The sequence below is a fragment of the Gigantopelta aegis genome, chromosome 12, assembly GCF_016097555.1.
Source record: "Gigantopelta aegis isolate Gae_Host chromosome 12, Gae_host_genome, whole genome shotgun sequence".
Classification (NCBI taxonomy): Eukaryota; Metazoa; Mollusca; class Gastropoda; order Neomphalida; family Peltospiridae; genus Gigantopelta; species Gigantopelta aegis.
In genome coordinates, this window is record NC_054710.1 from 37,621,884 (window position 1) to 37,636,595 (window position 14,712).

Consider the following 14,712-nt stretch of genomic DNA (forward strand, 5'->3'; position numbering starts at 1 on the left):
GTTTTACCATTTGTGTGTGTTGCTAGGTGCTGGATCAGTTGAAGAAAATGGGATTACTGCAGCCGTTGATCATATTTCTACGACAGGAGATTGACCGTATGCAGAGAGTGATTACTGCTGTGAGGTCCACACTAACAGACCTGAAACTAGCCATTGAAGGAACTATTATTATGAGTGAGGTAGGTCTTCAGTGGTGTATTTCTCTTTTCAGCCAGAGCACCATGACTGGTATAGCAAGGGCTGTGATATGTCTGTGGGGTGTAGCATATAAAAGATCCCTTGCTACTAATAAAAAAAATGTAGTGGGTTTCCTCTCTAAAGACTGTGTGTCAGAATTAACAAATTAATGTTTGACATCTAATAGCCAATGATTAATAAATCAATGTGCTCTAGTGGTGTTGTTAAACAAAACAAACTAACTTTATCCTGTCATGCCTTTTCCATTTCTTTCCTTCAACCAAGTGCTTAAATGATGGTTAATGGAAGCGACTTTCCAGCAATTTAATCAAACAATTTTTGTCCAAAAATAACAATAATGAGAGTATACAAACTTTAATATTTTTCCTTTTTTAAATGTAATTGGTTTGGGGAAGGGGTATCTTTGTAGTGGGTTGTGTTGTTGGTGGGGAGACATGAAAAACAAGTGATCCAAAGTTATATGATTGTGGGAGGGGAATTGCTTTTCTTTCTTTTCTTTTTTTTCTTTTTTTTTAATTTTTCAGAATTTTTTAAACATTAAAACTTGTATTCCTGAAAACCATGACTGGACATTACCAGTTGTGTTTATAGCCCTCAGTATTAATATTCTTCAATACGTCTTCCTCTTTTAAGTTTTGGCTAGCACACATGTGTCTTCTAACTCCCCTGTTACATGTTACATTTCAACTGATCAGACATAAATTATGAATGACCAATGGATGCATTATGTTGATTAGTTTTGTTTGATGAAAGTTTGTTTTTGATCACCATGTGTAGATCTTTATATTGACTTAAAAATACATATTTTATTGTCCCAGCTCCATGATAAACAAAATGGTGTGTTATTTTCATGTCAGTTATGAAATTCACCCATATCAAAGAAATTGTTAGATGTAAAAAAAAATTGTTTGAGGAGGACTTTATTTGGATACTGTATTGTTTTCATTTTTAATCTGGAAACTGGCCATCTGTCTGCACTTGCTATTCTAAAACACAGCTGTTGTATATACAGTCAGACCTGTCTTAAGCAGTCACACAAGATAGTAGATAAAAATGGCTGCTTAAGACAGGTGGCCGCTGAGTACAGGTTGCCACATATATTGTCTTTAAAACATTTGTTGTTGTTTCTTGTTTTACCGTCTGTACTGCTAATCAACAGATGTGTACTTCACAGTTAACTTGAAATCAACTTTTGACATGTTGTCGCCTTCAGAAATACATGTAATGCAAATGGAATGTATTAAATTAACCGTTCTCAAGAAGTTTGTTTTCTTTTTCCATTTAATTATTTAATTCCTACTTCATGCGGTGTATTGTCATAGTAGGTGAATCTACTTATGTCAAGCGTAGCCTGCCCAGAGGCAATTGCATGCATTCCAGAGTCATACTTTCTTAATTGATACACCGTAGAGATGTCTGGACTGAATGGGTACTAGTATTCCTGAAGGTGTGAAGATCGGTTATTTGCTGCACCGTATCACTGTTGTCATGTCATGTCATAGGGCTTTACGTGCACATTCAGAGCAAGTTGTTGTAGCGCACACCTATCTTGGGCATGCTCCTCCGCCCAGGACTGAAAAGGTTGGGGGGGGGGGGGGGAGGGACTGCCTGCACTGGCAGGTGCAAGTGAGCACCAGCAGCCCGACCGCGGTCGGTAGCAGGCGGAGGAGGGGGGTAATGGTGCTATGGAATTTTGAATGGAGCAAGAATTATGCCAAAAGAGAAAAGGTGCGCAAGTTTGATTGAGGAATTTGGGTGCAATTTTGAACGGTCGGTCAAAAAGAAAGTTCCGAAGCTATTATAGGTTTTGACATTAGTGAATCGAGAGTAGCTCATTAATTAGACCTCTATGATGCTGTGGTGTTTCCCTAGGTTGGCCATAGGGCCTTAAAAAGGGCCTGACCGCCTCTGATCATGGCATGACAACCTGGGGAGACTTGTGCAATTGTGTAAACACCGGTAGGCATGGCATCGCTGTTGTTAAAATATCCCTTTTATATAATAGTAAAACTTTACTGTGGCCGCTTAATACAGGTATTTAGCGATTTGGGATCTGATTTAAGTGGCCGCTGGCCGCATTAAGACAGGTGACCGCTTATTACAGGTGCATTTACATTATAAATCATTTGGGAGGGAAACAAGTGGCCGCTTAAGACAGGTGGCCGCTAGTACAGGTTTGACTGTAACTGTAGGTAGTTGCATATTGCAGTTTCACATATTCATTACTGCCTGTTTAAACATTATGACAAGCATTTACTGGTCATCTGAACGTTTTACCATACATGGTGATTTCATCTGGTCATTGTGCTGTATCAAGCAAGGAACTCTCTTTATTTGCAAAGCTAGATGTACAAGATGAAATATGTATTTTCTAGATATTAATTATGCTTAGATATTAAAGTGACAGACCCTAGTTTTTAAACACTACAACATATTTTTCTCTAGTAAAACCGTTTTTGGTCATTTAAATTAGAAGTACTTACATTTTATTATTTAGAATATTAAGTTTTGTACATGTGTGTTGCAGGTTTGTAAATTAACTAAACTTTGTATCCACTTTCATGGGCTGAAACTAGGGTGTGCACCTTTAAACTGAAACTTGATTAAATGAAAGACTAGCAGTCAGATTATAGTAGTTTGTCAATTGTACTGTTTTTAGAGACTCCGTGATGCCTTGGACAACATGTTTGATGCCAAAGTTCCCAGTGTTTGGCGTCAGGTATCCTGGCAATCATCAACATTGGGATTTTGGTTCACCGAGTTGCTGGAACGAAACGAACAGTTCAGTTCTTGGATCAACAGTGGGCGACCCGATGTATTCTGGATGACTGGCTTTTTTAATCCACAAGGTAAAGTGGGATCATTCTAGCAGTATAATACCATTAATTTGCCTTCTTCCCTATTCTGACAGCACCTCCTGTTTTTCAGTGTTCACATCCTAGGCTTTGTACTGCAATCCATATTTTAATTTTCTCAGATATAACCAACAAGACATTGATAATCCATAAAAGTAGAAGTATACTCAGTCAAAAGGTTTACAGCAGACAGGTACTGCATTCACATCCTCGTACTGGATTTGTATTCCAGTAGACTACTAGCTGCAACCCAGGGTGCAGGTCAGTATGTGAACGCAACACACATAAGTGCATCCACTATACAGGAGAAATTAGGCCGTCATGTCTGTTGAACGGTGCATAAAAAGATATCTTGGTACTAATCATAAGACTTAATTTAAGTGGCCATGCAGCAAAATATGGGGGTTCAATAGAAAATGTCTTGAAGGACTCACTATGCAAAATATAGAGACAAGTTAGGTTATATTGGCATGTTATGGATCGGTGGGGTGGGGGATGTATTTTTGCCATTTAATGAAAATGAATCCTTTTGCAAGCATTTATTTTCATAATCTTAAAATTGGTACAAAAAAAATGAACCCAAATGCAATACTAGCTCTAGTTTAACCGTACAGTAGACTACTAGATTAATTTTGGACAAAAACCATGTTGAGTGGGTACAAGTTTATAATTTTTACTCAAATATATCCACTTAAATGTTTTATAAATACATGAAATAAAGTTCATATATGAATTGGTAAGTATTATTTTCGTGGATTTTTGTAATTTTTTATTATTTTTAGATAGGTAATGGTGATTAAAATTCGGCAATTTTTTTTTTTTTTAAACCCGAACTACGATTCATATTGCAATATTTGGTGATTTTTGTTGTTGGTAAAACGGTCAAATTTATTATCAAATTAGCTGTCACAATCAGCTATCGATCCCTGAAAATGACCGCGACGTACTGCCATTGTTGTCAAGCGAAAAACCATTAGGGTTAAGACTAAACATGTACTACGAGTAGTATTACTGAACAAGCCCAGGCCAGTTTAAAAAAAAATTCTACATTTTACACATACTAATAATGCAATTTTATACTTAAGTTTTTTAATGTGTGTTGCTTTTATCAAATGAACTAATCACCAGCACTTACGGAAAAAAAACCCCATACAAAATGTTTTAGTGTTTAGATTATCATGTAGATGGCTTACTTGATTATCAGTTTTAAGTGTCATATTGTGTTTGCATGGAATTTATTTTCACAAATTTTATTGATGTACGCAAAAATAAAGTATTTTACAATAAATGTATATAAAATTTGTGATGTATACTACTCGAAAGAATTTAAGGGTCAGACGATATTTTCGACATTATTTTCCGAATGTCAATTATATTAGCTAGACCATAATGTCACGCATGGTATTGTTCCATTTTGACGAAAGTGGGTCTAAGCAACCCATAAATGAATTAAAATCCACTGTCATTGACACTGTCGACTAGTTCTAATGGCGAAAACATGCTTACATTTACCAGTAAATTAGGGCGAAAGCGAAAGGTCTGCTAAGTGCCCATAACTTGCTTTTTCACAAAGCGCTTCATTTGCACGCATTGCATGTGTATTCCATGTTCCCAATGCTGAATTTCCGTATAATTGGAGCTTGCGTTCGTGTACGGTGCACACTCCAAATTCGACAATGGTACGATGTCAACTGACTATCGAAGATCGAGGAAGGGCTATTGCTTGGCTTCAGGATGGCAATACGCAAAGAAATGTTGCTCTGAGACTTGGTGTCAGTCAGAGTGTCGTTGGCCGACTGTGGCAACGGTACCAAGCAACGAATTCTGTTCGAAATCGTCCACGTTCGGGAAGACCCCGAAGCACTACAAATAGAGAGGACCGCTACATCACCAATGTGGCTCTACGTCAACGCACAACCACTGCACGCCTATTACGTGACAATCTGCGGACTGCGACTGGAACTCGAGTGTCTGATCAAACCATACGCAATCGTCTGAGAGCCAATAATCTACGCTGCCGTCGCCAGGCTGTTCGACCACCACTCCTACCACGTCACAGAACGGCCAGACGTCACTGGTGCACACTTCATCTGCGGTAGCAACGTGTTCAGTGGGGTCGAGTGATGTTCACTGATGAGTCCAGGTTTAGTCTCCAGTTCAACGACGGTCGGGTTCGTGTCTACAGACGTCCTGGGGAGCGCTTCGCTGACGTTAACGTTAGACAACGTCACCGGTTCGGTGGTGGCAGCGTCATGGTGTGGGGCGGCATCTCTATCCACCACAGGACCCCCCTCTATGTGGTGGATGGCAATATGAATGGAATCCGCTCTATCTGAATGAGATTATTTGGCCGTTGGTTCTCCCAGGCCTTCAGCAGATTGGCGGCGGGGCAGTTCTGCAGGATGACAATGCCAGACCCGGCATTGCCAGGATGGATTGGCCAGCATATTCGCCTGACTTGGCCCCAATAGAGCATGCCTGGGACGAATTAGGCAGGAGAGTTCGGGATAACCATGCCCCTCCGGACAACCTTCATGATCTGGGTCAACTTCTTATGGCAGAGTGGCAGGCCATTCCCCAAGAGTTCTTCAGACGTCTGATCAACAGCATGAGGCAACGATGTGTCGAGTGTATTCGCGCCAGGGGTGGATTCACACACTATTAAACGAATGTTCTAATGTGTAAAATCCATGTTTGACAACCTTCAACTTTGACAGCATGTCATGTGACTTTCTTGTATACAGTGACGTTTATTTGTGGTTTTTTGTAAATATGGAACAATAAATTAAATTTTTGGTATAGTTTACATCATCAATCTAATACACTCTGAAACTTATTTGGTTATCAATTTTTGACCCTTAAATTCTTTTGAGTAGTATATATTGGTGCATGTCATTGAGTTGTTGGGGGCACTCGTGCATTAGGGCAAACCTTTGTTGTATAATTTACAATGTCAAGTTGTGTAATAAACGTACTAAGTATGTGTTGGTGTTGTTTTTTAGGCTTCCTGACCGCCATGAGACAGGAGGTGACAAGAGCACACAAAGGCTGGGCCCTGGACACGGTCACACTACACAACGACATGCTGAAGCTGTTCAAGGAGGACATTGTGACACCACCTTCAGTAAGCTAATATTACAACTGTAGATTCTGATCTTGTAGTGGGAGGGGTTAGACGTAGCCCAGTGGTAAAGCATTTTTCTCAAGTGCAGTGGGTAGTAGGATCAGTTATTCTCGATGGACTCACATCTTTTCCCTCACAACCAAAGACCATGGTATGTACTGTCCTGTTTAGCAAATTGTGTAAAATAAAAGAGAGTCCTTGCTTTTATGTAGGAAATAGCTTTATCATGGCAGCAGATCTGACATCTCTCCCCCAATTGTTGATGTTAAGACACAAAATAGGGGAAGTTTTATTTCCTTTTCCTTTTGAAATTATTATTTTTATAGTGTAATTTAAAGCTCCAAGAATTTTTTTATGAATGCCATATTAATTGGACCTCATTTTTCACAAAACACATTCTTCAAACGTGTTTAGAATCCGGCCACATTTTCCACTATTTTTTACCATGTACCATGAAAATGCATTTTTCACTTCCCATAAAATACCCTAAAAAAGATGACAAAATGTAGTGTTTTTCACATTAATTTCAATTAAAGCTATATTATCACACCCTCGCCTTGGCTATATTTGTGCTTATATTCAATTAAGGTTCAAGAACGCTCTCCATGGGCACAAGGAAACTGCCTAGACTGATGATAACATTATTGTTAATAGGTTAGAGGAAACCCACTAATGCCACATAGGTTACTCTTTTTCTTTTTTGTTTCTTTTTTTAATAGAGCGGGACATATATGTAACCCAGTGGTAAAGTGCTTGATTTGGGATTGATTCCTGTCGTTAGGCCCACTGTGCTATTTCTTGTTCCGGCCAGTGCACCATGACTGGTATATCAAAGGATGTGGTATGTGCTATCCTGTGTGGGATGGTGCATTTAAAAGATCCCTTGCTACTAATGGAAAAATGAGTGGGTTTCCTCTCTGAGACTGTATGTAAAAATAACCAAATGTTTGACATCCAGTAGCCAATGATTAATAAATTAATATGCTCTAGTGGTCATTAAACAAAGCACACTTTAAAACTTTTCTTTAATAGTATAATTCCCTTGCTATTGAGTGAATTCGAACAATGGTCAGCTTTGGGTTTTTTCATTTAGCAGCACACCAATAAACTGGGACTTTACGTGATTTGCACAGGTTTCTCACCTGATTTTGAACAACTTTAACTGTCTTAAATGAGCGGTCGTCTCATATCTTCAAAACATATATCCATAGATGTATGGTATAACACCTTTCCAGGGGTAGGTAGGGGATTTGCCTTGAAACTTTGACAGTGGCCAGTGATTCGCATGTGTTACATGTAAGGGTTGTCAACAATTACCGTATTTTTCGGCATATAAGCTGCTACTTTTTACTGTGAATTGCAAGGTGCAACTTATAAAACGGTGCGCTTTATTTATCAATTTTACGGTAACCACTGTGCATATAAACCGCATATTTTGTTTCATTCTCATAATAATAATAAAGCATACCAAATGACTGGGACTGAAGTATTATGATGCAATGGCTCTTTATTAATAGTCTAGTCAGGCTAGAATCAATACAACACTTGTGTATTGTTATACTTACGGTGTCAAAAATAGATTCAACTGCAAAGTTTCTTTTTTTTATTTCTGTAACATTTCTTGTTAATAGTGCATCAGATGTGTTTGTCTGATGTTTTAAAATGAAGTAACTCACCTCATATTATACAAAGTAATGTTGTCATAGTTTGTAGCAAATACACCCCACTTGTTCCATACTGCAGATAAAAAGCCAGTGGCAGACAAAACAATGTTACATGACACAATTACAATTTCATGGCCATTTTTATGGCCAATTGCAAAAGCTGAACCTTAACAATGACATCAAAACAGTTTCTTGATAACCGTAAGGCCTCTGTTTGTTACCTGTTTATAGTGTTTTTAATTAATATATCAGAATTTAAGTTCAGTACGAAGCTTGGGAATTAAAATTACATAATCGGAGTACCCGGTACCTGTAATGTTTGTATTACATGTCAACATTCCCAATCTAATTAGCCCGTTAATTTAATTTAGCATATCTTTGATGTATTTCATTATATTATATGTAATTATATATATATTATAAATATATAATTCTCAGCAAATATTTGTATTAAAGGCTGTTGTTTAAAAGTTATAAAACAATGTTGAAACTGTAAATGATCAACAGGACCGTGCTTAGTTTCAGTTCATTGCCACTGGCCTGTATATCTAGCTGGACCCGACCTCTTTTGAATATGTAATTTTTGCACATGGCATGCTAGTTAGGTTACAGAGAAACAGTGTTTTTGTGTTCCTCAATACCATGAAAGAAGGAAACAGTTTTCCAACGCCTTCGGTCAAAAATGACATTTGCAGGATCAAATAGACAATAACAATGGCAAATCTAAAAACTACATATGGTTATCTCCTAAATATATATATATATATAAAAATTGCCCGGGCAAGTAACTCTCACATTTCACTTAATTACCCACAAAAAATTAACTCGTCCCAAAACTTAAGCAGTTAATTTAAATCAAAATTTAAACTGTACATGATACAAAGCACTTGTTAGCCCTGTATTACTGAATATGTTTATTTCACTTAAAAAACAAACAAAATTGCTCTCTGAATGAAGGAAAATTGGAAATGATTTTTTCATTTTAAAAAACACTCTTTATTTTAGAATTGGGGGGGGGGTTGTAATGGTCAAGTGTACCAAAGAAATTAGGTGATTGCCTTACCACTGGGCTATATCCTGGCCCTATATAAAATTTTGAGAGGCTTTGCATTACAAGTTGATTGACTCCACATTACAGTTTGATATTCTTGCATTACTTATGCAAAGATTAATAGTAGGATTGATTAATTAAATTTCTACTTTTTTCTCCACAAGTAGGCTAGACCTAAATCATGTAAAAGTGTAAAAAAAATAGCACATGCAAACCGATGGTGATAATGTGCCTTTAAGCAAAAAGAATTTTTTTATATCATGATGTTGTTAATATTTTAGCATTACTTAAACTATATTCTAACAGAATCTACAGGACAAAATAGTAAAAGGAAAATTCAGTAGGACTTACATGTCTTATAATCTTCTGCCACAGGATATGCGGTTTGTAAAAACTACACTTTGCCATTTGTCTTATCTCATGGCAACGATCAGTCTTTTTTACAATATCTTGTCAGTTGAAAAACTTTCCTTCTTTCATGGTATTGAAGAACACAAAAACACTTGAATGTTCCGGTTAAATATGTAGAGCAATCATAACTGTGCAAATGTCCGTCTAGCGTCATACATGTCATTAAGAATCACAAAACCCCTATCTTATGAAAAATGCATTTCTGTTAACATACCTCCCCAAACACACTTGTCACATTTGCAAAATGTAAAGAATGTATTTTGTGAAAAATTAGGTCCAAGAAGCCATAACAAGTTTTTTTTTAACATCAGGTACCGTCTTGCTACAGAATTTCTTCTTCTATTTTTGCATTTTGGGTACATGAAATATGGTTCATATATAATATTCAATAGCGGTTTGTTTTTGACACATTAGTCAAATGTTTTGTTTACAGATCAGAATGAAACCCTATTTTTATAAAATTTGTTTTTTCATTAACAGGAGGGTGTGTATGTGTATGGCCTTTTCCTAGAAGGTGCAAGCTGGGATAAACGTAACAGTCGTCTGTGCGAGTCGTCGGCCAAGGTCTTGTTTACACCTTTACCAGTGGTCTACATGTATGCCATCAACTCCGTGGCTCCCAAGGACCCCCGCCTGTACCAATGTCCGGTGTACAAAAAACCGAATAGAACCGATCTGACGTTCATCACCATTATCATCCTAAAGAGCACACAGAACCCAGACCACTGGGTGCTGCGCGGGGTGGCTGCTCTATGCGACATAAAGTAGACAACAGTGATAAAACTAATTAACAATGCGCTTTGAAAAATGTGGTATAAACATTACTAAAATATACCTTCCTTAGATGGTATTAGCAATATATATTTTAAAAAATAAATTTTTTAAATTAAAAGTGGTGCAATCACTAGTGTGTCGTAGCCATATTATTACTCGTTATGTATTTAATTTGTTACATTTATGAAGAAGAAAAATGTATCTGTGTGTACAAGTAGAGTAAAACATAAGACGAACACCACTGTATACTGTATAGGTAAGATAGATATTTTCCTAAATAATCCACACAACTAAAACAAATAAATTAAAAAATATATATATACCGTATATTGCTGTGTATTAGCAGACTCCTTGGATAAGCCGACCTCTTAGTTTGACCCTAAATATCTAGTACAAAATCATTGGCCTTGTGTACAAGCCGAAGCCATCTTTTGTCCAGTTGTATCGATTTCAATAATACTGTCAACAAATAGACTTGTGCTTTTCTTGTTCATTATATTTGTTTTCCCTTTAATTATTACAAAAACGGTAATCGTGATCGCAATCAATGCGGCAGTGCTAACATCTACCATGCCGTGAAAAATAATTTAGAACTGATGATAAAGCATAACAGAAAAATAAATAATTTAAGCTGTAACAACATATCACTGCACACAAGTAATTAATTTATTCACTGGACAGCAAAAAGTAAAATCGTTGAGGCATGTTTAATCCACCACCACACACAGAAACAAAAGATCATGCGGTCCGTGACTGCAGCTGTTCCCTGTATATGGTATGGTCATTAATGAGCTTAATTTATTTATGGCATTACTTCACAGTTTAATGCACCCTCCCAACAAAACAATATTAGAAATATAATACTTGTTTGAAGAAAAAATACTGTTTTGTATTTTAAATTTGCTATATGAAAGACTGGTCCCAGCACAGGTCAAACAAAGATGGTGGACAGTTGGAAAGAATACGTTTTTACCATTGAAATGACAATAAAACAAGTAATTTTTTTAATTATTATTCATCAAACTTATAATTCATTCAAGAACAAAAAACTGCATAATAGTGCATGGTGGGGTGGTTTATTTATACTGTGCACAAATTATTGTTAAATAATCTGTGAAAGGCTACGGATCTGATCAAAATTGATGTTGCGGTCGGGCATATTTTCGATCAGAATTTTATATTCCAATTTGTTGCCTCCGTGTACTCTTCTTTTGGAAAGTGTTTCTGGACTTCAAAAGTCAGCTAATACATGGCAATATACGGTATGTTAAAACTAGTAAAATATTTTACAGCAAATATTTTAATAAAATTTCTTTTTGTTATTATTTACATTTGTGGGCCATTTTCTCCAGAAAGAAAGACTTCATGTATGTGTACTGTCAGGTACTGGCTAAAAACCATACATCTATATAAATTCATTATTTTGATTCAATGCATGTAATTTAATAGTGTTATTATACCCACTTATTCTTAAATACTGTTGAAATTGTAGACTATGATGGAGCTATGATGGAGCTAATACAGCAACCATATATGTATTGTAGGCTGGAGGCCTGAAAGTTGAATACACAGTTTTGTATTTCTATAGTTCTTAGTTAACTTTTCAGTTCTAACCAACAAACAAAAGAAAACATTTCAAATGGTTTATTTTTTTAATTGATCCCATAGCATGCACTGATGTACAAACATGTTTCATGTTCTAAATATAGCCACATGTCCAGCATGCAGCTACAAATTCAATATTCTAACATTCTAAGATCTGTGTTTTCAGTGCTATAATATTTTATATACACAATGGATTTCAATGATTAACTATTGCTCAGTACTTCAATACACTAGTTATACACTTGTTAAAGACTTATTATTTAACAACAGTTATTAAATGTTTTGCTGAAGTATTTGTTTCTTTGTTGTTTTTAGCACTATTCTGTTGACGGTTACATGCAGTGTTCATAAAATGCACTTCCTATTGTCATACGTTTGAATGTGAATGTTTGTTGAACTGCTATATATCGGGACATGTACCTCCTACTGCATTTTGAAAGAAACATCGTCTATCTGCTAACTTAACAGATAGTTTAATGTCATCAGCAGATACATAAAACAGGGGAGATAATTCAAAAAGGGTTTACTGTTAGTTTTACATACAAGTACAGCAGAATATGCCTCACTTATTCTCATTCATAAATCAGTTTTGATTGAATTGTCAGTTGGAACCGTTATTATGGGGTCACAAGATGTAACACACTTGTTCGTTTGTCATGACAAGTGGTTATTTGGTGGACAGGTAAAAAACAATGCATTTTCATTTTGAGCAATCAAAAAACCTCACCTATGCAACTGAATAAAATAAACTACTTATTTGTAAAATTGAAAATATTGGCAGACAAGTGAAAGAAAAATTTGGTTTGCCCAGCAGAATTCCCTTTAAGCCTGAAGAGGTTAAAGCCAATATTCTGTCAGTGATGTACAATGAAAAACAATATAAACAGTTTTCTTGTGAGAACGAGTATATTCTATTTATTAATATTATATTGGTATTCAGTGAACAAAAATGGGACAATTCCTTCCAACATAACCAAACTAGTTGTGGGAAGATAACGTTTACTGAAATGATGTCATTTAAGAAATGCCATCTTATTTTCATTTACAGTGTTCTTTAGAAATTGTTAATAAAAATGTCTACCTACATGTACATGATATACTGTATAGAAAATAATACATGAGTGGCCGTTAGATACTATTCATCTCACAAGTTTTAAAATGTATCTAACGAGCAAAAGCGAGTTTGATACGTTTTTAAACAAGTTGTGAGATAAATGGTATCTAACGGACACAAATGTATTATTCTATTTCTTACATATCCTCAAAAACCAGGTTTTAAGCAAATTTTAACATCTTTTTTGGACCAAGATATTTACAACCCTTTTCACTTGTAGCAGACTTAATTACACATCACAAGACACATGATTGTCGGGTTAACTACGTGTATATGTCACAATGTTATAGATTTCCATCGTGTTGTTTTTCATTGCATATATGGCATTGGTGACCTGGTCATCATCACCCAGGAGCAGCCAGTCTATGTCTTAAAATTGATAGCACATGTACGTGTGTAAACGGTACACGTTATTCTAAATAACGCATGGTGTTATCACCAACGGGTGTGTAAGAAAGATATTTTACATATACAGGTACATGTTTTGGTTTCATCAATTTATACTTTGTACATTTATAGATAATACAACATGTTTTACACACACACACACACACACACACACACACACACACACACACACACACACACACACACACACACACACACACACACACACACACACACACACACACACACACACACACTCACTCACTATGTGAGATTTTTGTGTTGCAGAACAATCCTCATAATTTGGTTATGTTGGAAGGAATTGTCCTATTTTTGTTCACTTAATGATTTCAAGTGACCGAGGTACAGTGAAAAACTGTTTATATTACAAATGTGTTGTCGCTAAAGTATGATCAAAAACAATTATAATCTAAACAGTCTCTCAAGTGAACTTGCTTTGTATTCTGACTAAACATATTGCTTATAGGTTTACCATTTGCTTAAGTAACTGGTGCAAACACAAGATTTAACAGTTATTGCCAAAAGAAAATTTAATTCATATAGAACTCTTGTTAATATACTTATAGGATTGGAACTAGCATAAAAAAATATAATTCTTCAGTTCAAAAATGCATAAAATATATTTATGTACAAACTACAAAAGTATTTTGGTTTTGTATTATTGCATACGACATCAATTCTGGTGTTTTTCAAGTTTTGCAAGCACATTAAAATTTGTAAAAAAAAGAAATGCTACATGTACATATATGTTGTCATCAATGTCAATTTTAAAACACTTAATAAGCATAAATTAGTGGCAGCTGTAAATTATAGTAAATCCTAACACACAAAATACCAGTAAAAAAACCCAAATATTAAGTGTACTACAGACCACGCATTTCTCCTCGACAAGTGAATAACAAAAGTATATTTGTATATAATGCCACATGATTTTTTTACATACTGGTCATTATAATAAAAAACAAACATTACTAACCAAAAAATATTTTGATACATGCTACTTTAATATCCACTAGTTTGTCATACATTTTTATGATCTGCTCACAGACATTCAGTTAAGACATTCAATTAATACATGTATTTGACTCGTACACATTGGGCCCACTTTCCATTAATGCAATTCTATGCGTAAGTTTATCGATATTATATAGTGCACCTTTTTCATATACATGTTTCCACATGTCGGCATTCACTGTGCGAAAAAAAGTTGATTGAGCCATTTCTTCGTGCACATATTTTCAGCACCGATGTCAAAACGCTACAAGCAGCTTAAAGGTACACTTCCGACGACATTAATTTTTTTTATTATAGAAATGATCTTCTGAAACCGCATACATGTACATGTAAAATATATCTCCAGGGCTTCTAAATTAAAGTATCCCCACTCTCAATGTCCCATAGCTAGTGACATTAAATGTTGAGCTAGTTATTTACTACTATTGCCATGTGATTTTTTTTGGTCAAATGTTGCAGTTACGTCTATTTTATAAATACAAATATCCAGCTCA

At 35.7% G+C, this 14,712-nt stretch overlaps 1 protein-coding gene across 1 annotated transcript in view; it reads left to right on the plus strand.

Annotated features, from left to right (window-relative positions):
- Window positions 1–10,994, plus strand: part of LOC121386244 (dynein heavy chain 8, axonemal-like) — a 240,158-nt gene extending 229,164 nt beyond the window's left edge. The window contains exons 86-89 of the mRNA XM_041517077.1: window positions 27–179; window positions 2,858–3,047; window positions 6,056–6,177; window positions 9,784–10,994. Coding sequence (XP_041373011.1) covers window positions 27–179; window positions 2,858–3,047; window positions 6,056–6,177; window positions 9,784–10,071 — 753 coding nt within the window. The 3' untranslated portion in view covers window positions 10,072–10,994. The remainder of the gene's footprint in view (window positions 1–26; window positions 180–2,857; window positions 3,048–6,055; window positions 6,178–9,783) is intronic.
- Window positions 10,995–14,712: the final 3,718 nt, after the last annotated feature.